Here is a 27,578-nt window from a genome sequence, read left to right as displayed (position 1 = left end):
TAATTTTTGTTTGGTTAAATTCTTTAAAGAAACTCTACCCCAATTGTGAAGAATAAGTAACTTGTAGTTTACAACGAATTGATGAAAAATGTTGCCAATGAATTGATATTTCTCTAAATATTAACATTTTTCCAATAAATTTACTCTTTATCAAAATAATTGGTAGTTGCTCAACAATATTTGATATAAAATCATATAGTTTCTTAAGTATTTTAGGTGACTTTCCTTGAAAATCTCATACTAGTCTGAAAAAAATAACTTTAGCAATATCATGTTTCCATAATTATTTCCAATTATTGTCTTACCAGTTTTTAAATAAGAACTTTCAAGTCACTTACCATTTCATCACTTTAATCACTTTGTACAAATTCAACACTATATCTGCCAATGAAACTGAATTATTAATGAAGAATTTTCTTGAAAAGTCCTGCATGCATATGACATGGTGAGTGTAAATTTAGCTTAGCAAATACATTGTAATGCAACTTAATGGTTTATTGTACTCCATGTCAAAGGTATTTTAAAGTTGTTGAATATTCAAGAAACATGTTTGTTTGAATTGGGTGAGGTAATGCCGTTTCTACTGACACATACCCACACACTTATGTTTTATTTTTTTAGCTCCTCAACAACCAGTTGAAAGTATATTGTTATCAAATCATTCTAATAGAAGCAAAAACGTTGAAAGAACGAAAAGGGTACAGTATTATTTTCAAAAAAAGTCCTAAACAACAAAATGTAGGCTTACAGCTATCGTATGGAAGGTATCTATTTGATATTAATTATATGTATTTCTAAATGTTTTCACACATTTTTTCTTAGCTTTTCAACTCTATGTCACCCTTTACTGTTATGAGATATATAGAATAATTGTAGATAAGTATAATTTTGAATATGCCTCTTTCTGTTACTCCTTTTAATTTTGTTAGTACATGTCTTCTTTTTCCCTCGATGTATTTTTTATAGATTATCTTCTAATGCAGAAGATCAAAATTCATAATTTTCATGACTAAAGTGGAGTTTATCACTTCATTGCATCATAATCCTTTTTTTTTCGTGTTTAAAATTCATCGGATTGATTCCTTAATAACATATATAGCTGTCATAAAAACTCCCGATCTCATTTTTTACATTGCTGACTTGATATACTATTATGACAAAAAATTTTTGTAAATTACTGACATCCAATCAAATTTTACTTTGAAAATTTCTGAATTGTTAAACAAGATATTTTCTTCCATTTTCCTGATTTCCATGTCTCTTCTTATTTCAACTTATGCAAGAAGTTATAACTTCATAACTTTCACAGTATGTAATGTATCTTAAATATTCATATTGTTCTAACAATTTATGCGTTTAAAAAAAAGTAAAGGTGATAGGAAGCTTTTGTTTTTTTATAAACATCGCTAGAGTGAAGATTTTTTAACGATATATAATTTGTTTCGATATCTTTTTGCTAACCAGAGTTCTAATTGGACCATTTCGACGAAATTCCAAGTTGCATGATTTGCGAAATTTATCAATACAAAGGTGAAAACAATGTAACGGCTTTTTGTGATGGTTACTGAGCAGATAGATTTTTTTTTCATTCTCTCTCAACCATAATAGCTATGAAAGTTAAGTTGGCAACCCAAATTTTAAGTAGGTATAGATATATTTTCGAGATCAAATCTTACTTTCTTCTTTTTTGGAGGGCTAAAGTTTTCATTCAGTGCTCTGACTGACACTGGATATTGACGGTATTGCGGAATTATACTGATACATCTTAACTAGACATGATTTTTTCCTTGGAGGTTTATCGTTATTTTCCTAAATAAAAATATTTTCAAGACCAAGAAAATAATTTTGATGAAAAAGTTTATGAAAATATATAAGCTAGACAATATCTGTATTCGTTTGCGATAAAATGGCTGCCTTTGTTCACTAAAAACTGAGAAAGCATTTTGAATAGATTTGTTGGAGTGAAATATTTTTGAGTGTTTAGATATTGTTCAAGTGACATATTAGTCTTAGTTTTAATTTTTAGAAAAGCTTTTTATATTTCCCTATTCCAGTCATATGGTTAAATTAGTTACTTACAAAACTCTACAGAATAGGATACTCAAAAATTGTATATTCTTTTTCTGTTCAAGGTCAAATACCTTTAACTTGATAGTTAATCTGTAGTTTTGTCGTTTTTCAGTTTTATGGAAAAAATAGATTAGATAGTTACATATTTTTATCGTATTCCTACGTCACATCGTTGTGAAGAAGTGATTCACGAGTAAAAATGCAAATAAAATTTGAAAACTTCATTTTTTTGGCCAGCTTATATAATACCAACAAAATACTTCATCAAATTAAAAACAAACAATATTATCACCTTTGCATAAAAATGTACCAACTCAATACTCAACGAAAAGTATATCAATCAGTTGTTCTACAGTTTAGAGACTAGGTACCTAATTATTATAATTACCTAATTATAAAATAATCTTTCTGGCTTTCTGAGTGGCAAATTTATCAATACTTTTAGAAGCACTTAAAGTTTCAGGTGAGTGAAATAATTAAATTTCTAAAAATTTGGATGAAGCGAATCTTTCAGACTGATGTAAACTACAAAATCAGCAATAAGTATGCATTAACAACATTTTTCCAACAGACAATAAATACCTTTCAGATGTTAAGTCTAAACACTGCTAAGAAGTACCCGGTTTAATATCCCCAAATTTAACATAACTTTTTGCCGGAAAACAATATTCTTTGTAAATAAGCTAATTCTTTTATCAATTACACATTCTTTTTCAAAAATATTTTTTCAGGATTTTCTTCCATTGAAAATTGTTTGCTTTGAAATGAGATCCACAAATATAAACTTCTTCTGGTAAATCTTTTTCCTGTATTTGATAATGTTGGAGATGAAGAAAAATATGATAAGGTCATAGAAAAGTTTGAAAATCACTGCATGCCCTTTAAAAACGAGACATCTGATAGATTCAAGTTTAACACGCGCTGTCAGCAAGAAGGGGAAGACTTTGATAACTTTCTTACGGCAATAAAAAAGTTAGCAAAGCCATGCAAGTTCGCAACATTGCATGATTTTCTGGTAAGAGATAGAATAGTAGCTGGTGTATTAGATGCAGAGATACAAGAAAGGCTCTAGGCATATCCTTAATGCTCCTGTTGGTTTTTGTATAATCACAATATTATTATTATTGTTTTCAAGATCATCTAGTGCCTTCTTTAATTTTGGTTTTAATGTTTCTGGCACCCTTCTGCAGTTACTAGAATATGGAACTGCATTTTGTTTTAGTACTATCTTATATTTATATGGTACTTTTCCAGTACCCTCAAAAACCTCAGAATTTTTTGTTAAAAAATTATTTTTATTATTAACTTCACTAACTTGTTTTATTAATTCAAGCTTGAAACAGGTGTTTAATCCCAAGATAGGCATACTGTCACAATCAACAACAATAAATTTAATTTTAGAAAATTTTCTTTTTACCATACAATCTAATATTACATACCCCTTAGCTTTTATTTTATTATTACCATATGTGTTCAACGATAGTCTATTTTTTACTATTTTATTCTCTGCTCCTATCTTCCTAACAAACTTTATGGGCAAACAGTTACAATTCGCACCCGTATCTATCTTAAAAGTAATGTACTCGTTATCTATTAATACATTCTCAGTCCAAATATTCTTATTCTTAAACTTCACCTGGTCAAGTGTCACTGAATCTAAATATGGTGTGTCTGATTCTCCCTCGTTACTGCTATTCTCTGACCCACTCTTCTCAACCTCATGCGTTTTCTTCTTACTTCTAATCTTTTCCTTACCTTTAAATTGCTGCCTATTATAGCAGCCCACTGCGAAATGATTTGGCTTTTTACATACTGAACAGGTCTTCCCGAAGGCAGGACAGTTTCTGGGACCATGTTTTGTCTTGCATTTGAAGCACTCGTATGCACTGCTACTGCTATAAGATTGATAATGCTTCTTGACTGCATCCACTTGTGTTGCATTCCCTCTTATATTATGAACTTGCTTTTTACTTGCTTCTGAGGATCTACATATGTTTTCTGCCTGACAGAGACAAATTTTTCACTCTGAAGAGCCTTTCTTGTACCTCTGCATCTAATATACCAGCTACTATTCTATCTCTTACCAGAGAATCATGCAATGTTGCGAACTTGCATGGCTTTGCTAACTTTTTTATTGCCGTAAGAAAGTTATCAAAGTCTTCCCCTTCTTGCTGACAGCGCATGTTAAACTTGAATCTATCAAATGTCTCATTTTTAAAGGGCATGCAGTGACTTTCAAACTTTTCTATAACCTTATCATATTTTTCTTCATCTCCAACATTATCAAATTTAAAGGTTTGAAATACCTCTTGAGCATCTTCACCAGCAATATTCAAAAATATAGCGATCTTCATTTCATCATCTTTACTGTCATAGCCAGATGCTTTCATGTATATTTTAAAACTATTTATGAATTTTGTAAAGTTTTGACTTGTATTTTGATCAAACACTAAAGCTTTTGGTGGTTTAAATGTTGACATTTTCTTTTTATAATATTAAATTACTGCTCTACGTGAAATCTTCGCGTTTCTACTCGGTCTCGGCAAGCTTCTATCAGTGTGTGGCAGAGTTTATTAACCTCTAGCTACTGTTATTAATTTGTGTCTTATTTCCACCTTTTATCTTCTTGGCGTGATTTCACCTGACACCATGTTACATGTTTTATAACTTGTTAAATTATAGTCAGAACTTATTGAATACTATTTTATTAAGGAATTATATATGTTTTACAATATCTCTGATAAGCGCAGGAGTACCACTGACGTTTCTACTTGACGTCCGTTCTGCTGCCACCTAGTGGTCATGTGTAGTTGATAGGAGACCATACACTAGCCATCTAATGCTATCTTATGTAACAATTATAATGTGAAGAGCCATGATGAGGAAAATGATGTTGACAAGAAGTAAAAATGTTTATCGTTTGAAACGTAAATGAGCATGACTTCTTTCTGGACTTGAATGGTACAATCATACATAATTTCGAATTGTATAAGTATGAAAAAGAATCGGAAAATGGAGCCTTAGATACCTTCAATTATGATCTCAAATCTGAATATACAGTGAAACTCGGTTAAGTGGGACCTGGATAAGTGAGAAACCTCCATAACTGGAACTCATGCTGAGGTCCTAACACTTTGGCACTGAATTACCTCTGTTAGTGGGACGAGGTAAGCCTCTATATCTGGGATTTGTTCTTTCGATTTATCATCATAGTTACCTCTATAACTGAGATAGCGAGTAAATTTTATATGCATAAACCTCTGTAACTGAGATAACATTGTTTGTTTACTCATTCTTATTCTACCCACAAATTCCACACATAATTTCAAGTACGTAAGTACAAATTTTGAGCTTCAATTACCTTCAGTTTTAGTTTCGCTTTACTATCATACAGATGTTTATTTGAAAAATGCCAAAACGAAAGCTACAATCGTTATCATTACGTGAAAAACTGAAGTTAATATCCGTTTATGAAAGTGGGAAGACACGCGAAGAAGTTTGTGCCGAATTTAATGTGCCAAAATCTACTCTTTGTAGAATAGTTCAGAGTAAACATAAAATTGAATCACAATGTTCTGAAGGACAAGGAAAACTAAAACGTGTACGTTTATGAGAATATCCTGAACTTGAACAGTGTTTGCTAATATGGGTCAAGCAACTTCGTAACAAAAACGTTCCGGTAAGTGGACCGATGATTAAAGAAAAGGCACAAGATTTCGCGCGAAGGCTCGATATTCATAATTTTTGTAGCAGCAATGGTTGGATGGAAGGGTTTAAGAAAAGAAGCGGTATAGTTTTCAAAGCAATTTGTGGAGAAAGTAACGCTGTTGATGTTAACAAATGTAGCCAATGGATTGAAGACCTACCACTTCTATTACGCAATTATTCTGCTGATGATATTTTGAACGCAAACGAAACGGGTTTATTTTACAAGTGTCTAACCGATAAAACTTTTACCTTAAAATGTGAGTCTTGTCATGGCGGAAAACTCAGTAAAGAGCGCATTACAATACTTCTAGTTGCTAACATGTCAGGAACTGAAAAGTTGCCTATCCTATTAATCGGAAAATCCAAATCTCCGCGATGTTTCAAAGGTGTTAAAACTCATTTACACACATAACACGTTCTTTTATTTTATTTAATAATTTAACCTGTATAACTGAAAGAACCTGTATTCTCACCTCTATTAATGGAACCCTATGTAAATGAGACAGATATTTATTTATACCTGTATATCTGAGACACTGGGTAAGTGGAATACCTCTATAAGTGAAACGACAGTGCAGGCCCCTTGATGTCTCACTTAACCAAGTTTCACTGTATATAATTATGGAATAAACGGTTGATTCGATTGCATAGTGACAAATTGAGAAGTGTCAAATACGCATTAAGAAAACGAATGACAATATTAATACTGACAATTCCAGATCAGATAATACTTCGAATGGCTAATAAAGATGATGATAGTGAACAAAAGGGGAAAAGTGATGATTATTTCATAAAATACGTGAGAACAATTTGTGTGCTGCATTTACTACTACTACCACGCACACTCACTATTACACTGTATGACGCCTGTTTCGATGTTCTCTAGTTTCTATGTGTTTTGTACAAAACAAAAGATATTACCGCGTATAATTTGATTTCAAATGGTTAGTTAATTGAATTAGTAACTCACTAAAGGCATTGAAAAAAATATGGAATTTGATCCATTTGGTCGAAAGATACAAAAAACTACAGGAAGAGGTGATTCAACTGTTTTTGGTATTTGTAATAACTGCAAATTATCAATGGATTATTTCTTGTAGGAAATACTAGCTATAATAATTCAGACTGATTTAGAACAATTTTCAAATTCAGTGGTAAGTTCAGTAATTACTCATTTTGTACTGGATATTGTGAACAATTTAAAATTTTTGTATCTCTTAGATAAACCCCAACAAATTGGTATTGTGTGTTACATAACCCTAAAGTGATGAAAACGTTATTTTGGAGTAGGTAACCTCAAATATTTGAGAATCCCAAAGTGGGGGGGTTATTGTCTTCCCCGATTTGAACTATACGGCGATGTATTTATAAGTTGGTAGCCTAGACCAGTTCCATGCATAAACAAAATATTGCGTTACCATAGCATACCGAACAATAACTTATTAAAAGTGTCAGTGTTAAGTTTTACGTCAAAAACGTAAACCAGAGTTACGCAATAAATTGAAAGAAAAAATATGTCCACCGAAAATGTGAAAATCGAAAAATTGGAGTATCGAGCCATCATCAAGTACCTGTATTTAGAAGCGTTAAGAGGTGAGCAGATTTACGAGGTAAATTTTCCATTGAAGATGATGACCGATCGGGAAGGCCAGCCCTGTGTCAGTCCTCGAAAATATCGATACAGTTTATGACAACAAAGCAACAATGGATGGAATGGCGACACTCTGGTTTTCCCAGACCTAAGGAGTTTCGTGTTCAAAATTGTGCTAGAAAAGTTCTTGCTCCAGTTTTTTGGGATTGCCATGGAGTAATCATGATTGATTTTTTTAATAAGGGTAGAACAATAACTGGAGATTACTATCCGACATTACTCATCACTCAACTGAAAAAAAGTTCAATAGGTCGTAAATTTTCTCCCAACGATGAGGTAATAAAAGGTGTGGAGGTCTTGTTGCGTAATAAAATATTTTGTCATTGAAATTTTGTTTGGTTTTATAGTAGGCTAAGAATTTTTCAATACATCCTCGTATCACCACAGAACTGCATAACGCAATAAATAACTAAATGATTTTCTTGGTTGTCTAGGGTTCTTTTCTGCTTAAAGCGACGGTTAGAAAGAAAACACTGTTATTACAGAATTTGCGCCTCGCCGTAGGATGGAGTAGAGCAATAATCTCGATCCTACATTGGGCCATTCTGCTCAGAATCCGCCTCGGAATCGTCTCTTTCATAGCTGACCCATGGATTTATATATTCAGCGCATGTTGTCGTTCGATTGGGTCCCTCGTGATCTCCGATTTTAACAACGTCATATCTATCATTTTCTTTAACCTTAACAATTTCGTGTGGATCTAAAAATTTTCTCTTTAATTTTGGATCAGATGTATATACTTCAAAGGGTGTGGTAGTTATGCCACGCTGATAGGTCGAATTAGAGGCAGTCTGTACTTTGTCAACGTATTTGTACCACTTTCCTGGCTCTTCAAAACTGTGATTTGTTAAGATTGGTATAAGGGTCCTATTTGCCCTTTCCGCTTGTCCATTACCAAGTTGTTGACGCATGTTTAATATTTTCTTCTCGGCAATATAATTCGAATTCTTCAGAACGGAACGCGGATCCTCTGTCAGATATTATCATTGACGGGTTTCCAAATATTTTACGCTCACAACATATCACTTCTTTCGTCGTCGTTGATTTTGTTGATTTTAGGATGAAGCATTCCTTCTTTCTTTCGTACAGGACGAAGTGATATATTTTACGCTATTTTTCAAGACAACATGTCACTTCTTTCGTCGTGGTTGATTTTGTTGGATAAAGCCACACAAATTTGAAAAAGTCATCAACTATCACAAAAATGTGCTGATAATTTTTTTGTTCACTTTATTGGTCCTATTTGGTCGACGTAATACGTCTCTAGCGGACCTTCTAGTTTTTGTATAGGATGAAGCATTCATTCTTTCTTTCCTTCCTTTTTATTCCATAATATACAAGGTATACAGTTATTTTTAATCGTTTCTATTTTGTCTTTTAGTCTTGGTATGTAAAATTCCTTGTTTACTACTCCTTGTGTTTTTTTCTTTCAAAAATTTCCTATCTCGTGGACTTTTATTATTATTTTTTAAGTCTGCATGTTCTTTGGAATGACAAGTAATTTTAATCCATTATCGTATTTATACAATATATCATGCTCTAAATAAAAATCTTCATACTCTTCGGTAGTCAAAATCCTTTTTATCGCCATCTGCCTACATCGTCTATACTCAATTTCATACTGAAATTCTTCTAGGGCCCATCGTGCAATTCTTGTTGTAAGGTCCCTTTTCTCCATGGTTTTTATGAATGCATTACAGTCTGTAACTATTTTAAATTTCGTTCCTAGCAAGTAGATTCGGAATTTCTTCACACTTTTAATAATGGCGAGTATTTCGAGCTCATAGCTTGTATACTTCATCTCTGCAGGGGTCGTCTTTCTACTCATGTAGTATATCCGGTGAAGCTTCGAATCGTCACTAGATCGCTGCTAAAAGAATGCTCAATAACTATGTATATTTGCATAGGTGTGTAGTTATGATTGGGACTTGTTTGTCACTTACTATGTATCCTAAAAATTTTACCTCGGTTTTCAACAGTTGACACTTTTTCTTTTTCATTTCTAGTCCATATTCTGCAGCTGTCTCTATCCCCTCTTCTTCGTTCGCACTCAAGATGATAACATGTAGTATATAACGTACATTCCTGCAGTCAACTCCCTGAAGACATGAGCGATGAATCGTTGGAAAACTACTTGACTACTACTTCCAAATGGACATTTCATAAACTCGTACTGACCAATCGGCGTTACAAAAGAAGTATATTTTGTGCTCTTGCTTCAACAGGTACATGAAAAAATCCATTTTTCAAATCAAGGGTGCTGAATATCCTTGCTCTCTGTAAGCTGTCTAGGACATCTTCAATAAGGGGAAGTGGAAATCTATCGCGTATTATATTTTTGTTTAATTTTCGATAATCGCAACAAATTCTGGTTCGGCCATCTCCTCGTTTCGCCGTCATAAGAAAAACAAATGTAAAACTTTTATAACTTTGAGTTTTGCCTGCGTAATGTTGTGACCAATTCTATCTACAGAACTTAACGTTGTCATGATTAAATTAAAAGATTTATTCTATGCAAAATATATACATTTTGAAAAAAAAATAGAAGAAAATAACTCTTTGTCTTTCGTTTATTAAAACTTAATCCTCTACCTTTCTACTCAGAAGACAAATATGCTATATAAAAAAATATGTCGTTTTTACAGCAAAAGAAAAAACAAAATTATCATCTGGACTTGGAATAATAAAAGGAATATGAACAGTGTAGTCTTCTTTAAATTAGCAGGTTTGTCGTAACACTTTATTTTACAATGTTCTGCTATTGCGTACAGCTCTAATGATCAATTTAACAACGGAAAGTATATTAGAAGAAGAGCAATCACAAATTGAATGTAGTGGAAAAGCCAGTCCTTCATCAAGTGGTTTTGAGGATAAATTTGCGAATGAAGAGGTAAGATGAATTTAAATTTTAATTTTAAATATAGTAATTTTTAAATTTGTCTGTAGGAAAATGTTGCATCTGGTGATCTGATAGAAAAAACCAATCGCAATCAAGCAGAATATAAGGATACAGAAAAAAATTAAAAAGTCGCAGAATAAATAATAAATGAAATTAGTGATTCTAGAACTACTGAGAATATTGACAATACTCCATCTATTAGTATAACAATCAATAATATGAGTAGTTCAATTGATTCTCCGCTAAATTGGACATTGATCGCTGATTCCTCACAATTGTAACCAGATTTTGTGAAATTAGGATAAAACAATTGGATTATTTATGGAAACTCTAGTTCGAAATACACTTTGATTAGATAATGTTCGCCAAAAGCTCCGGGATTAGAATGTTCTATGACTTTGTTCAATAACCGTCGATCAGATCCGGGTATTTAAATTTCCATAGATAGTGAATATTCATATCATTATATTTGTAATTTGGATTGTAAATAAAGTGAATTCGACGTATATTTTGGATTGATTGATGTCTTATACCTAGTTATTTTCAAACTAAAACTATTTAGATAATGTTTCTGTTTGCCATTGAATACGAGAATTATTCAGAAAATGGGAAAGTTATGAAATTAAGAAAAGTTACTTCACACACTGACGCTAAATATCCATAGGCTTCTTCAAGATTTTTGTCAACAAAAACCGTTTCGCAGATTGTACCTCAATTAAGCTTATTCCAATTATTAAATGATGGTTTCATGTTGTGTCCAAAACGTATCATATAGAACATGAAATTATAGATGCAACTGGGAGTTGTTTCGTCCAAGGAAATTTTATAGTAAATCTAGCTTCAGAATTCGCGCTGAAGTAAATCGAATCGAAAAAAGTCTAGAGTTTTTCACAATAATGGCAGATGAAAATGAGTGGAATAATTAAGAAAGTCCAAACCGGAATTTCCAAGATGTAACTTCTTGCAGTATACAGCAACTTTCCATATCTCCGATTGAATTGAGCCAGGTAAATTTAGTTTTCAAAGACACTGTGTAAAACAAGGTGTATAGAAATGCTCGAAGCAGTGTTGACCTCAATGAAACAACTTCCTGCATTCCCCGCTCTTCTAGAAGCTCTTGATAGTTCAACGGAAGGTAGAGGAAGTAATGAATGTGCTTTCCTGCACTCTATTCTGTCGTAAGAGTTCTCATTCGGTGTCTTAGTTCTGTCTGAGAAACTTGGAATAACTTTACCTTCAATTCCAAGCAGAGTACATAGATATGCACATAGCTTCTTAACTCAGATACAGAGAATTCAGGAAAAACGAGTCAACAGTTGTTCATACTTTTATCCGTTACATCCACAACTTTTCTTGAAATAGGTGTTCAGTAGAAATTGAAAATCAAGTACTCGTCTGCTCCCGATTTTTCCAGGTTGGTTTTCACATTTTCCCAGTCGAAATTTGGTCAATTTACTATCACTCTTCTATTATGATGAATATTAATTTTAGAAAATACAAGAATCAAATTTTTTTAGTTTAAGTAATTCTTCGCTCACTGCTGTTTTTCTTTTCTATACTTTTTACGATACACAACAATATTCTAAAAAAATGTTGAGAATCTTTGATTTATGCATCGAAATTACGCGAAAAAAAATTGCTATTTTCAAGTTGTTTTATTGGAATTTATTGAAATTGATAGACTTGAGACATAAGAAAAATTATCGGCTTGATAGTTGAATAATAAATTAAGTCATATTTTTGAAATTTTTGTGCCAAATGGAATTGGGCATCAAATTGACGGAAAGGGGCATAAAAATGATTTATTATTGAAATTTATTTAAATTTAAAAAATAGGATTTTTTCAACAAACTTTATTGAGAAAATTAACAAATTTTTACAAAAATTAGAACGGAAATTTGAATTCCGATAGAAAATTTTTTTAAAAATCACGACACCGCCACTCAAAAGTATTTTTCTGCTATTCTCCTTATACTTCGTCCTCCTTCTCTTCTTCTACTTCTTGCTTCTCCTCTTCTTCTTCGTAGTCTTCGTTTGATTGGATTGCACAGTGACAAATTGACAAGTGTAAAAGAAGCATTAAGAAAACGAATGGTAATACCAATACTGACAACTCCACATCAGATAATACTTCGAATGGCTAATCAAGATGCTAATAGAAAACAAAATGGGGAAGTGATTCGAATAATAGAGGCAAATATTTAAATACAATAAATATATGTAAAAACTTATTGTATAAAGTACAAATCAGCTAAGAAAAGGCCAGACGCGTCATAACTGACAAAGTCCGCAATAATTTCCTTCTCTCTTAGGCCCATTCCATTTATGTGACACTGGCGTTTTTTTACGATTGTTCGGTATTTTTCATATAGAAATGCAAGTGCTAAATAGACGCAACGCTGCACGAATGCCGCATGGTCCAAATCAGAATTCGAAGGTAAGTCGTCGCGTAACCATGGATCTATGGAGTGTAGAGAAGGAGGAACATCTCTGGGTTAAAAAATGTGAGCTGATTTTTGATGGGAAAATAGGTGGCGCTGATTATAGAGGGTATTCGCTTGAAAAACAGAATCTCGTTAAATTAACTTTATTATTTAGCTATTTATTTGGTTTAGATAATACATATATTCTAATATGAAAAAAAAGTAGAATCATGTAACAATAATGAAATAGTATAAAAAAAACATTTTGGTTGATTAAAATAAAATATTGAATTTTATTTGTAACTAATATAATAATTATAGCGATATAATTAGATCAATAAAAATAATAGAATAATAAAAAAAATATTTCGGTTCATAAAAATAAAATATTGAACTTCATTAGCAACTAATATAATAGTTATAGTCATATAAAAATATCAATTTTGAATGAATTTTGCTTTCTAAGAGATTCAAACATGACTTACCTTTGGTATTCCAAAGAGACTTGCTTGTTTTATATTTTGAGATGAACGAATACCACAATCTTTTAAAGAACCACTTATACATCCAGAAATACAACAAGTTTTCACCATGATTTTTTTACTATTTTTTTAATATTTTTAAATTTTAATTTTAATTCTTTTCACCACCTACATAATATTCTGTTTTCGTTAGTTTATAGAATCTGAAGCTAGTTTCAGATATAGTAAGTGTTTAACTGCAGATCTCAATCTCATAGTACAATCAGCGCCACGTATTATCCCTACAGAATTCAGACCATATTTTAAACGTACCGTCCATAAGAGATGTTACTCCTTCTCTACACTCCATACATGGATCTATTACCATCCCGAGCCTCTCTTCGATATTGCCAAGCCTTTACTTAGGAAGGAAAGTACGGTAATATTATAAATAATTTGCGCTTATGGTCAGATGCATAACCGAACGAACATCGGACATTCAGCATTTAGTATTATTCGTTGTTCAGTAGATAGTGTGATTTATTGTGTTCGGTGTTATTTTTTAGTCTGTGCCATAGTTTATTCTACAGATAGCGCTGTTTTTGAACATTAGGGACAAAATCGTTTTAATAATGTCCGCAAAAAAAGTTGGAAAGCAAGGTCTTGGTTGGATATCTTGATTGAAAATGTTTTAAAGTGGACTGTATACAATGTGAGAAGCACAATAAAACGATTTGTTTCGATTTTCACTTTATTGTACAAATGCTTTGTGTGCCTGAACAAAAAACGCTGTTGGCCTCGTGGCTCCTTGATGATTGATGTCTGTCTTCTTCTGCGCAAGCCCGGTTACTCTAGGTAGGCGCATGTGCCAAGTTCAGTAGCGCACTCAACATAATTTAAATATATACATTAAATGGTTAAACATACCGGCCTCCTTGAAAGGCTCGACTTTCAAACGACAAATAATATAAAAAATTATGAAATTTATATTGTTTTCAAACAACTTAAAAGTAAAATGTCAAAATAAATGTCAATCACTAAGAAACACTTTTTAAACGTCTATGGGTAGGACGCAAATTTCTGACACCGCCCTCCTCGGGATTCCATTCTTCGCACGGAGGGTAACTACTCTAGTGATGCCATCGCTGCCTGGATGCAGCTTAACATTGCGAGCTAAAGCCCAATACAATGGCGGCGAATTCTTATCCTTCAATAAGGCGAGAGCTCCTATATTGAGAAGTTCTTTACTTGCAGTTTTCCACTTTACACGTTGCTGCAAAGTTGAGACGTATTCGGAAGACCAACGTCGCCAATAATGATGATACATTTGCTGCAGTGCATGATACGTTGATAGCCTGTTAACTGGTATTTGCTGAACGTTTGATTGAGGTATGGCCTTCAACACGTCGCCAATTAAAAAGTGACTGGGAGTTAAAGGACAAAGGTCGTTGGGATCATCGGTTAATGGGATGAGAGGTCTAGAATTAAGAGTGGCCTCCACCTGAATGCATAGGGTGGTAAAATCTTCCAAAGACAAGCAGTTTAGACCTATCACTCTTTTTAGATGATATTTGGCCGATTTCACAGCCGATTCCCACAAACCACCCATATGCGGGATGTTCGCAGGGTTAAAATGCCACCGAATTCCTTGTGTGTCACAAAATGTAGAAAATGAATTGTCTTGTTCTAATGTTTTTAGGAACGATCGCAAATCATTGTTTGCTCCAACGAAACATCCCCTATTGTCAGAATATATATCACTGCATAGACCGCGCCGTGAAACAAATCTTTTGAGGACGTTTAGAAACGAATTTGCAGTTAAATCAGTTGCTACCTCTAAATGCACAGCCTTGGTAGTCATGCAAATAAAAATACACAAATATGCCTTTATAAATTTTCTATTTCTGTGCTTAACTTCCTTGACCGAAAATGGCCCCGCGTAATCGATGCCACTGCTTAAAAACGGTCTAGCTTGTGCGAAGCGTACGCTAGGTAAGTTTCCCATTTTTTCATTGTAAGAGCGAGGCTTTACTCGAAAGCAAGTTATACATTGATGTAAAATCTTTTTGACAATTCGTTTACCCCGCAATGGCCAAAAGTTGTTTCTGAAAGAGGCCAAAGTTGCTTGAGCACCAGCGTGTAATAATAATGTATGCTCTCTTTCGATTAGAAGGCGCGTGACGTGACCATTACGAGGTATGACGTAAGGGAATTTTTTGTCAAATGAAAAGTTTGAATTGACAATTCTCCCCCTACCCGCAATAAATGATCGCTATCTAAAAATGGGTTTAAAGTTAACAATTTTGAATGAGCGTTTAGCGGTTTATTTTTAATTAAACATTTTATTTCTTCCGCAAAATGCACTGATTGCGTTGCCCTTATAATACTTTGTTTTGCCAGTTTTAATTCGTGCACTGTGAGTTTTGTACCGTATATTCTATCATGTTTTGCACGTAATGTGTTACCTTTAAATCGTAAAATCCACGCTATGACTCTGTTTAATTTGTCGAAATTAGAATATCTCTCGAATATCGTACTATCAGCTATAATTACATTTTGTGTTAACGCGGAATTTTTTACCTCTGGTAATTCATTGAGTGGTAAAAAATTATTATTCGTGACCGGTTGATTAGGATTGCTTAGAAAGAATGGCCCGTTCCACCACATGTCGCATTCGAGCAGCTGACTGGGTAGTGATCCTCTCGAGATGATGTCAGCCGCGTTATGTTCGGATTTTACATGTTGCCAATTTTCGATTTTGGATTTTCCTTGTATGTCCGCTACGCGGTTTGCTACAAATGTTTTTAAAAGTGCGGGTTCCGTATTTAACCACGATAAAACGATGGTTGAATCAGTATAATAAAAAATGTTAGATATACGACAAGTAAAAGCCTCCATGAGCTTAGCTGTCAGATTCGTTGCTAATAAAGCTGCGTTTAGCTCCAAGCGTGGCAACGTGACAACCTTTAAAGGTGCTACTCTTGATTTAGCACAAATTAAACGTACAGAGCATTGTCCGGAGTTATCTACAGTTCGTAGGTATGAACACGCACCATACGCGATAGTAGATGCATCGCTGAAAGTGTGAATTTCAATAATATTGGCTTTGGGAACTGTTATTTGTCAAGGAATTTTAATTGTAGCCAAAATAGGTAATTCCTTTTGTAAATGAATAAACTCTGAAATTATTTTAATGTGTAGACTTCTAGAGGCAGGTTTGGATCCGAACGCCACATAATTCGCTGTAAATCACGTTGCTCTTCTACAATTTCCACCTGCCGGTACATCTTCTCTATGTCCGCTACCATTGCTACATTGTGTTGTCTAAAACGAATGATGATAGCAAAAAGATCTTCCTGTATTGTAGGACCCACCATTAGCGTATCATTCAACGAAATACCGTTTCCTGTTTTGGCGGATGCATCGAACACCACTCGTAGTTTAGTGGTTGCACTATCCTTCACGACACCATGATGTGGTAGGTAAAAAACTCCCTTTCCATCCACTTCCGTTGCCCACGTCGGCACCTTGGTCATGTGCCCGAGTTTTTCATATTCCCTCATGAACTCCGAATATTGTTGACGTATGACTGTATCATTGATCAGTTTACTTTCTAATTTGTGAAACCTTTTAATCGCATTCATCTTCGAATTCCCCAAATCGCCTACACCTTCGCGAACTGGCAACGTCGCACGAAATCTGCCAGTTTCGGTCCGCTGAATTGTTTTTAGGAAATGTTCTTCGCATTGTTTTTCTTCAATCGTCCGTTTGGTTTTGTTATCGTCTTGGTTTCCTCGATTTTCCAAAATTTCTCAATTGCGTTTTCAAGCGTAGTTGTGATTAAATTACATGATATGGTATTACTACTGTTATTTTGAATTGAATAATTTTGATATATGGGTCCCGATATGACCCATCCAAATAATGTTTTCTGAAGTATCGGTTTACCGTCGCCGAGCTTAAATTGCCCATCCGCTAAAATATCCCAAAAGACACCTGCGCCTAAGAGAATATCCAGTTTGGCGGATTTATCGAATTCAGGATCCGCAAGAGTAATGTGTTTCGTTTCGGTATATTTAAATGTTGACAATCGATTTTGAAGTTTGGAATATTACCCGCTATTTGGTTTATAACTAAAAATGTAGCATTTTGTTGAAAAGAATTGTTTTCTCTTGAAATTATATCAATATTTAATTGCTCTGTGATATTAGTAGTAACCTGATTAACACCGATCACTGGTAAGTTTATTTTGGTAGTACCGATATTTAATTTTCGGGCAAGGTCAGAGGTTATTAGATTTGATTGAGAACCCGAGTCTAACAATGCACGTGCTTTGATTAAATTGCCTGATTTGTCTTTGAGGAATACAGCCGCTGTGCTAAGACCCAGCTAGCAAGGGCACGTCATAATGACGTCAACATTTGGTGATCACTGGTCGAAAACACTGAGACCACCAAAAATCGACGTGATAATAACGTCAAATAATTGACGTGTATAACACGACATCTTGTCACGTCATAATGACGAGACTATCTAGTGATAACTCATCTGAAAAAATCAGATATATTTCATTTGTTTTATTTTGTGACTAATGTAATTATTTTGTGAGGCTATTTTCGATAATAAACAACCATGACACTGAAAATTCCAGCATTTTTTTATTTATTAAGTCCAAAAAAATTGAGATCTTTTTATATGGTATTTAAACAAAACCTATAATATTATCTAATATCTATAAATAATTTTTTTTAAGAAACTTCCTATAAAAATAATTGGCGGGATCTACTAAGGTAACGCGTATGCGCTTGCGCCGCTAGCCAACATGATGATGACAACCCGCCATCCACAACGAACGACCATTTTATATTAATCATAAACCGGCTTGGTTATTATGATTATATATTTTATTATGAATATATATTTTATTTAATAATAGTTAGATGATCTGCGGTGCTGCTATTAGTGTTTTTAGTTTTTCTGTTGTTCCATTGTGGTAAGTATAATAATTATTATAGTTATTTATATTTTTTGATTTGAATATATCTGGTTAAAGGTTATGGCATGTATGGTCGAAAATAATAATTCAATTTCTCAATTCTTAATTTTATTCAGTTATAATTTTCATGTTTCAAGCGAAACATTTATGATTGGGAAATAGCCAATTGGAGGTATTGATTGAATAAATTGCCTCCAAAATTTTAGCGCTCAAATAGATGAAGAAACTCAATAAACCATATGTCTTAACTTCATACATTGACTTAAATGGCTATATTTGTAGTGCTATGATTTACCTTGTTTGTCTCAAATAGAAGTAGATTTTATGCATTTTTATTAACTTGGTATTTAGCAGTGGTATGAGTTTTGACCTTTATTTTGTAGTTTTATAGTAACAATTGCATTTGTGGGTGTAGAATTTTCCGAAAATGGTTTAATAGGTTTGGTTCATTCTTCCTGGTTCACCCCTTTGAAGCAGAATGTTTTGTGGCCACCATACAGAACGAGTGCTGCTTTCAATAGGGCTCTCACACTATGTGAAGAACCAAATGAACATAATTGGAAGTTGTCTGGAGTAAAAAGAATATTTTTTGAATGTGGTGCGTGATTTAGTTTTGTTTCATTAAGTTTATATTTTCAAAAGAATTTTAAAGAGTTGTGGTGTGGTTCTGGGTATTTGTTATACATATTTGTTTTTTAATTTTTCAGATGATCTCAACAAGGCACAAAAAAAACTGAAGAAATGCGAATATAATTCGGACAACCTTACTTCAGATTGTGAGGGAGAGCGAACTAGGAGAAAATTCGTTAGTAGAAGGATTTTGAGTGACAGTGAAAGTGAAGGAGAAACAGTATCAAATCTGATAAGGCCTCCATCTTTCCAAAAATATATTTCTGTGAGTGGCTCTGGTAAGTACACTTTTCTATAAATATGTTTCTATTTAAAATAGCTTTAATCGAAATAATGTCTAACTTATTTTTTTTATTTACAAATAATTTTTTAAGAGGATGAAATATTTTTATAGATATTAATAGGTATGAGATCAAACTGGGCTCTACGCAGTTAGCGTAGATACTAAGCGTACAATCTGACACTGAAAATAAATAATAAAAAATTAGAATTCTTCTTTTGTTTTAGGTAAGTCAGCTTCTAGGCCGATTGTGAAACCAAATTCACAAATATCTCCATCAACTTCCACTAGACAAAGTACAGAATTGCTTTCTCAAACACCTGGGGGATCACATTCGCAATCAATTCAAACAACTTCCAATATACAGTCTGAAGAGAATACAGATAGAATTCATCCAAAAAGTAGGTTCTTTTATTTGTTTAATACTGTGAATAATTTTTTTTTATATATATATATATATATATAATAGATTTAGAGAAAATTTTTCTGGAATTGAAAAAGTTGAGAGAAGAGGTCAAGGAAGTAAAGACTCTTTTAAAAAACTCTCGAAGTTCAGTAGTTGCTAGTCTACCCAATGACATACCCGTGCAGTTTCCAATAAACGATCAAAGGAGGTTTGAAAATTTGGAACAATATTTGAAATCCGAAGAAAAATTTAATGATTTGGTAAGTACTTTTTACATAGAATTTCATTAAAAGTGAATTAAGAATTAGACATCTCCCATTGATTTAAGTGTAATTGTAATCTAAATATTTATTGTACTTACTCTAAAATAGAATTTTGTGATAGTTTTATTATGGAGGTCTATTATAGTAGTTTTATTTTTTGCTTTAGGCATCCTACCTTTCCTCAATTGGAGTAAATGGCACCACAGCTCATGTTAATAGAATCATGAGACTACTCTTGACCAACAGTTTGGCCAAATTGTATAATTTTGCTGGGCAGAGAAACAATAAAGTGCCATTTTCCAACACTTTAGTGAAATCTGTCATCATTCGTAAGTACTATTCGTTGTTTTTGTGTGGTACTGCCTAAATTCGTCCTTCATAAAGCATAATAGAATAATACTATTTTTTTATTTCTGCGGCAGGGATAATTCTCATTAAATAACCACTCATTTATTTCGTTACAGGTGCCATACAAATCAAAACTCCCTTGACCTCTCAAGCAGATGTGGAAAATGCTATCAAAATATGGCTAAAACATGCCAAACAACGTGAGCAAAAAAGAAATGCTGGTGCTCTGGTTTGATTGTATTATCAACTACTTTTTATGAATTATTAGCATATATTTTTATTTTTAAAAATGTCAAAACGTAAGTTGAAAGAATTGGTTGGTTCAAGACAAAAGTGTAGAAGGGCTTTACAAGCGACCAAACAAGAATTTCAATATAAGTCAAGAACCTCTGTTAACCCTGGACGGGGTGCAGAAAATGTTGATGAAACAAATGACTGCTTTTTCTTCAATGATACTATTAGCAGCAACACTAGTAGTACTAGTACTAGTACATCATCTGTTAAAGTTGATAAATCAATCAGTTCTGATAACAATGATTCATTATGCACAGAAACTTCTATTGCTAATGATTTGGCTGAATGGGCTATAAAACATAAAATTTCACTTTCTGCTTTGACACACCTACTTCATTTGCTTCATCCTTACCACCCTGAACTTCCTTTAGACAGTCGTACCTTGTTATCAACCCCAAAATTTACACCAATTGTTGATATAGAATCTGGTCAGTTCTGTTATTTTGGATTGAGGAGTGCTCTTTCTAAGCTTATTTCAAATGATACTTGTGTAGACAAAATTCAAATTAGTTTTAATGTTGATGGCATTCCACTCTTCAAAAGTTCAAAAATGCAGTTTTGGCCTATTTTGGGATTAATAAAAAATATTTCTGGTAGTAGACCTTTTGCAATTTCCATCTTTTGTGGAAAAAATAAACCACATCCTTTAAATACATTTCTTCATCCATTCATAGTAGAATTGAAAGATTTATTGCAAAATGGTTTTGTTATTTGTAACAAACACTTCACATTAGAGGTACATAGTTTTGTTTGTGATGCACCTGCAAGGGCCTATCTAAAAGGCACTAAATTCCACTCAGTATATTCCTCTTGTGATAGATGCACAATTCACGGAGAATATTATAAACACAAGGTAGTTTTCAATGGTTTAAATGGTCAGAAACGCACGAATGAATCTTTTCGCTTACAATTGGATGATGAGCATCATATCTCGCAGACTAGTTTTCATGAATTACCAATTGATCTAATTAGTAGTTTTCCGATTGACTACATGCACAACATTTGCTTAGGAGTAGTTAGAAAGTTACTGAATACTTGGATTGCAGGATCCTTGAAGGTTAGATTACAACATCAGAGAGTTAAAATGATTTCAGAACGATTGCTCAACCTTAAAAATATGATACCAGTAGAATTCAATCGAAAACCCCGTTCGCTTAATGAACTAAATTATTGGAAAGCTACTGAATATAGAATGTTTTTAGTGTACTTATGTCCTTCGGTTCTTAAAGATATTGTGGATTTAGCTATATATGAAAACTTTCTTGCTCTTCATTTTTCTGTTTCAATATTGTTATCACAGAGCCATATTGAAAAATTTAAAATCCCTTTTGTGAGAAATATCATAAATGTATTTATCAAACATTCAAAATCTTTGTATGGTTTGAAGTTCATGGTTTATAATGTACACTTAATGTCACATCTTTGTGATGATGTAGATTTATTAGGCAAATTGGACAATTTTTCGACTTTTCCGTTTGAAAATCATTAATAAAATCTCCAACCAATCCCCTACAACAAGTTCATCGACGACTTGTTGAAAAGGATTTTTTAATTTCACAGCCAGTATCTAATATTACGTATAAATTGGAAAGTAAACATACATTGGGACCACTTATTTTTGACGAAAATTTGAAATGGAATCAACAGTTTCATAAATTGAGATTACCAGGCATAACATTATCAGCATGTAATCATTCTAAGGCGGATAGTTATGTTTTAATTGGGAATAAAATAGTTGAAATTCATAATATAGTAAAATCTGCTGACAGTCAAATATATCTTATTGGCAAAGAGTTTCTCGGCTATTCAGACTTATATACATATCCATATCCTTCCAGCAATTTAAATATTTTCATAGTTGAAAATCTCACAGATCTCAAAATATGGCCTGTTGGGAAAATAACTGCCAAATGTATTGTTCTTGAATTAAGGGGTTCTCTAATGGCAATGCCTATTATTCATAGCCAATTTTAGGTTCTTTTTTCCAATTTTTCATGCAAATAGAGCAGTCATTTGTTTCACAGGACGTTTTGACATTTTAAAATATTACTTTCATAATAAATAAACCATATACTATTCAGTATTTCTAATTTGAACAGATATTACAATACATTGTTAATTTGTGTTATGAAAACTGGAATTTTAAGTTTCTTTTGCAGTTATATCATGTTTTTCATGCTATTGATAAATAAATTTTATCAAAATAATATTTTGGTTTATTTTTATAGGTGTGCTCCCTTTCCTATGTACATGTAAAGTCTTTTTCTTTATTAAAACAAATTGAAGCCTATTAAACATTTTTTAAACTGGGACAAATTGACGTAGTAGTAGACGCCATAATCACGTCATACAACAATTAAAAATCACGTCTTATGTGACGTGTAAATCATGTGATATAAATGACGTCGTTGGTCCGAGACATTAGGAGGTCATTTTCACGTTATATTCACGTCATTGAACTGGTCATTACTAGTCATCTCATGACCAGATTCCGACGTCATTTTCACGTGACCTTGCTACCTGGGGAAGAACATTTTGTTTTTTATTATTTAGATGATGTGTGATTGATGAGAGTTGGATAGTTTCTTGAGGTGCGTCTGTGTTTTGTTTATTTTCAATTGCCAAATGTGTGTTTGTGGCTAATGAAGGATTGCTGTGATTTTGTGTTTGAATGTAGTCTCGATGAATTAGTGTGTTTTGTTTCTTTTGACAAACCTTGCAGGTTCCACGAGTGCAAGAATCTGACCTATGATCACCTCTGAGACAATTAAAGCATAATTTTAGTTTAATTAACTCGTTTTGTCGCGTTGAACTTGGTAACTTAAGGAATTTTTTACATGAATAAATGTAATGATCTTGATCTTTGCAATAAGCGCATTGCGCCTGCGTGACGGCACATGTGATTGTTTGACCTTCACCTCGTGAGGGATATTTAGAATTATACTGTTATTTGCATTTTTGTGCGTGTGATTATAATAGTTAGATTTTAACATGGTTTGCTGATTATCAGTTTTTTCTTTGCTTTCTAAATATTCACAACGATTTACTAAAAAGTCGAGAAATTCTGACAATGGTGGAGGTTCTCTTTTATTTTGTAAATGTAAATGTTCATGCCAACGTTCCCTAGTACGTGCGTCTAGTTTAATTTTTAATAGTTGAATTAATAGGCGATCCCACGAATCAGTTGGTTCACCTAGAGCTTTGAGTGAAGTAATTAGTTGTTTGAATGTGTCAGTTAAATTTCTTAAAAAATGAGCTGATTCCTTAGTAATTACTGGCATGTTAAATAATTCTTCTACATGTTTGTCTATAATAATTTTTTTGTTTTCAAATCGTTCTCGCAATATACGTAAAGCTACTAAATAATTCTCATCTGTCAACTCAAGTTGCTGAATTAATTTTTCTGCCTCACCCTTAAGTCGGCCCTGTAAATAATACAACTTTTCTATAGCAGAATAACTGCTGATTCTGGTCAACTAATGCCTGAAATCTTTGAATGAAAAATACCCATTTTTTTTTATCGCCATCAAAGATAGGTAAGTCAATTGGTGGCAGTGTAATTTTTGAATTTACAGTAACACTATTGTTGAACAAATTATTTTGTCTAGCTACATTATGACTAGCTGTTATTCTGGCTTGTATGTTGCTGTGAAACTCTACAATTTTATTTTTAGCGCCGGCTTGTGCTTTGAAGAAGCTGTTTTCGAATGTTTCACGATATTCTGAATTAGTTGTACACTTTTCTAGCGATTCTGTTCGTGACTGAACTTGTTCGAAATGGTTGAAAATACTCGATACGTGGTCTAGACGTGATTCTAATTCTAATAAATCGGATTCGTTGGCTCATTTAATGAAATTTATAAACCTATTCAGCTTTTCGATAACTACATCGCGTTGCTCTTTTAACTCTAGCAAAATATCGGTTTTGTCCGATTTCGATTGATCTACTTTTGACACATTTACTTCATTTTCTCCTGCTAACATTGTGATGTTTTGTGAGAACCGACTAAATGAAATGAACTAGTTTGCAGTAAAATACTTATAGAGATTCAGAATGAAATAATATCGATTTTAATGATTTGAAATCCCTATGCATGCAGATGATAAAATGGAACAAACTTACGGTTTGGAAGAATAAATGATTTGCACTACACTTTTCAGCCTGTGATTGTCTGATTGTTGTAAGTACTGACTTGAATTGTTGAATCAGCGTGAACTGTTGCCGCTGCTTTTACACTAAATTCGCTCGAAGAGACCAAAATGGTTGGATATCTTGATTGAAAATGTTTTAAAGTGGACTGTATACAATGTGAGAAGCACAATAAAACGATTTGTTTCGATTATCACTTTATTGTACAAATGCTTTGTGTGCCTGAACAAAAAACGCTGTTGGCCTCGTGGCTCCTTGATGATTGATGTCTGTCTTCTTCTGCGCAAGCCCGGTTACTCTAGGTAGGCGCATGTGCCAAGTTCAGTAGCGCACTCAACATAATTTAAATATATACATTAAATGGTTAAACAGGTCTTATTATACGCGATAAATCATAATCAAAATATTATTAATTTCATGAAAAAAGAGGCAGATGAAGGAGTTACTATTCCTTTAAAAAATTACAGGTATGTAGCGAGATTTAATTAGAGAAGTAGGTTGAAGAAATGCAGAATTTACACATTTTTATATAGGCACCTACTTATTGAGTGTCATATTTTAAATTAGAATATTAACATTTTGTGATATTTCAGGGAAAGAGTACTAGCTGCTACTGGGGTGTCAAGGTCTACTTTCCAGAAGATATCAAAAGAAGTTCAATAAGTTGATTGGAGAGGGCCAAGCACATCTTTTCAATCGCCGAAAAAAATACGTAACACTAAAAAAAGAAAGCTGGATCGTATCTCGCCAGAGGCCGTAATATATGTTTTACTGATGAAACTTACATACACAGCAGCCATGTTAAAGACAGAGGCTGGTACGATGAGACTCTAAAAGGAATGAAGAAGCCAATTTCTAAAGGCCAACGGCTGATTATAATACATGCTGGTGGAGAAAAAGGATTCGTAAAAAACTGATAATTTATATTTAAATCAGGTAAGTTTGAATACTTGTATTTTTTAAAATAGAATTAGTGATGGCTAAAATATCGATATTTCGGCATATCGTATACCGAAAATTATGAATATTAATGTCAATATCTAAATTCAGATTCCAGTGTCGACCAGGCTTAGCCAGAATAGAAAAAATATTTTTTTGTACAATTGCATTTAAATTGCGATTAACCATAGCATTTACCTCCTACTTATCATATACCAATAGAATTATAATATACTTACTATATACTATATACTTGTTTGTTTTTGCAGGTACATAAATTGGTGATTACCATAAAGACATGAATAATCAAAATTTCATGACATGGGTTCAAAAGCAATTGTTGCCGAATCTGCCTGAAAGGTCCGTCCTCGATATAGACAACGCAGCATACCATAATGTACCAATAAAAAACATATTACGACGGCTTCTAAAAAAGAAGAAATGTTAAACTGGCTAACAAAAAATGGATTACCAGCAGACCCCAAACTAACAAAACCGGAACTATACCGCATTTTTCAAGAAAATGAATTTCGTTTCCCCATAAAGTACAAACTAGACGAACTGTTACAACAACATGGGCACCGTGTACTACGTTTACCTCCTTATCATCCAGAACTAAACCCGATCGAAAAAATCTGGGCGTTAGTAAAAAATTGGGTAGTTGCGCACAATACAACGGCACTCGCTAGGCAAAAATTTGAGGAGGTATCGGTAATAAGAGTGGTATAATATTTGCCAACATGTTAAAAAATATGAGAATGACCTTATACAAAAAGAGGACACCTTAGACCACACTCTAGATCACTTAATATTTACAGTAAACACGGGTTCATCGGAAGAAAGTGAAGACAAAAACAGCGAGGATACTGATAGCTTATTAGAGGATTAACTAGGATGTTCTGATAGCGAATAATGTTTTTTTTTTTTTAATTAACGATATACATAAAATATTACACTCAACACGTGCAAACACTGCGTTTATTATAAATATACCATGCACACCAAACCTCTATGCAATAAACAGTTGCTATTTCTATAAGATAGTAATAACTAAGTAATATCCTACTGTAATATATGTTTAAATCTTTAAAATATATTTTTTTGTAAATAAGAAATAAGAACCTACGCCACTGGTATATCAGTCTGAAGCGACAGAGAGGGAATATTTTAAAGTGAGGCAGACGATAACTAGTTGATGACGCCTGTGGCATTTTCTTAGTTGATTCGTACTTTACATGTTGATTGGTTGATTGTACAATGAATCGACACTGAGGACATACAGACAGCTGCCGAAAATTTGTTGAATGAACATATCACAAAACTAGAAGTCCTTAAAAGATACTATGAAGATAAGAAGAATATTCACATTGAGAAATCCAAGACATGTACTACTATTACCACACTGCCTGACGCCTGTTTCGACGTTCTCCGTTAGTCTCTATGTGTTTTGTACAAACCAAAAAAATATTACCGAGTATAATTTCATTTAAGATCGTCAGTTGATTGAATTAGTAAACTCACTAAAGGCATTGAACAAAATATGTAATTTGATTACATATCTATCATTACTCAGATTGAATTAGAACAACTTCCAAATTCAGTGGTAAGTTCAATAATTACTCATCTTGTACTGATTACTGTGGACAATTTAAATTTTGGTATCACTTAAATAAATACTAACAAATCATGTGTTTTTATATAAAACATCGTAGTTATGAAAAAGCTACTTTCGAGTAGATAAACTCAAATATTTGAGATCCCTAAAATCCTTTTCGTAGAAAATATGTATTGTTTTAATTTTTGTTTCCGCTCAACTCCTTCATTATCTCGAAATCGAGCAACATTAATAACTAATTGAACCATACGATAGGATCGAGAAATATAAAAAGCTTTTCTTTGGTGATGGGATGGTTGAAAAATGTTTTTAAAGAATTTAAATTTTAAAAATCTGTCCCCACTTTCATGAATAAATTCAAGGCATTTTTTTAGTAAATTAGTTTTTCCTTGTCCTTGCAAAATGAAGTAACCCTTGCTTCGGATAATTCATCAGTATTCATGTT

At 33.1% G+C, this 27,578-nt stretch overlaps 1 protein-coding gene and 1 long non-coding RNA gene across 2 annotated transcripts; one reads left to right on the top strand and one right to left on the bottom strand.

Moving 5' to 3' along the window:
• Positions 1-10,106: 10,106 nt before the first annotated feature.
• On the top strand, positions 10,107-10,434 carry LOC130903311 (uncharacterized). The gene is made up of 2 exons (XR_009060685.1): positions 10,107-10,319; positions 10,376-10,434. It is a non-coding gene; the product is annotated as an uncharacterized LOC130903311 (long non-coding RNA).
• A 5,963-nt stretch (positions 10,435-16,397) lies between these two features.
• LOC130903313 (uncharacterized) lies at positions 16,398-16,856 on the bottom strand. The gene has a single exon (XM_057815417.1). The coding sequence runs from the start codon at positions 16,854-16,856 to the stop codon at positions 16,398-16,400; it is 459 nt and encodes a 152-aa protein (XP_057671400.1).
• Positions 16,857-27,578: the final 10,722 nt, after the last annotated feature.

Source organism: Diorhabda carinulata, unplaced genomic scaffold, assembly GCF_026250575.1.
Source record: "Diorhabda carinulata isolate Delta unplaced genomic scaffold, icDioCari1.1 Dcau_26, whole genome shotgun sequence".
Lineage (NCBI taxonomy): Eukaryota > Metazoa > Arthropoda > Insecta > Coleoptera > Chrysomelidae > Diorhabda > Diorhabda carinulata.
Note: the sequence above shows the minus strand (reverse complement) of the source record. Positions and strands in the feature narration are given on the sequence as shown.

What these genes read in the sequence shown, in the direction of transcription:
- LOC130903313 (XM_057815417.1), bottom strand. Translation starts at nt 16,856, where the DNA reads ATGAATGCGATTAAAAGGTTTCACAAATTAGAAAGTAAACTGATCAAT.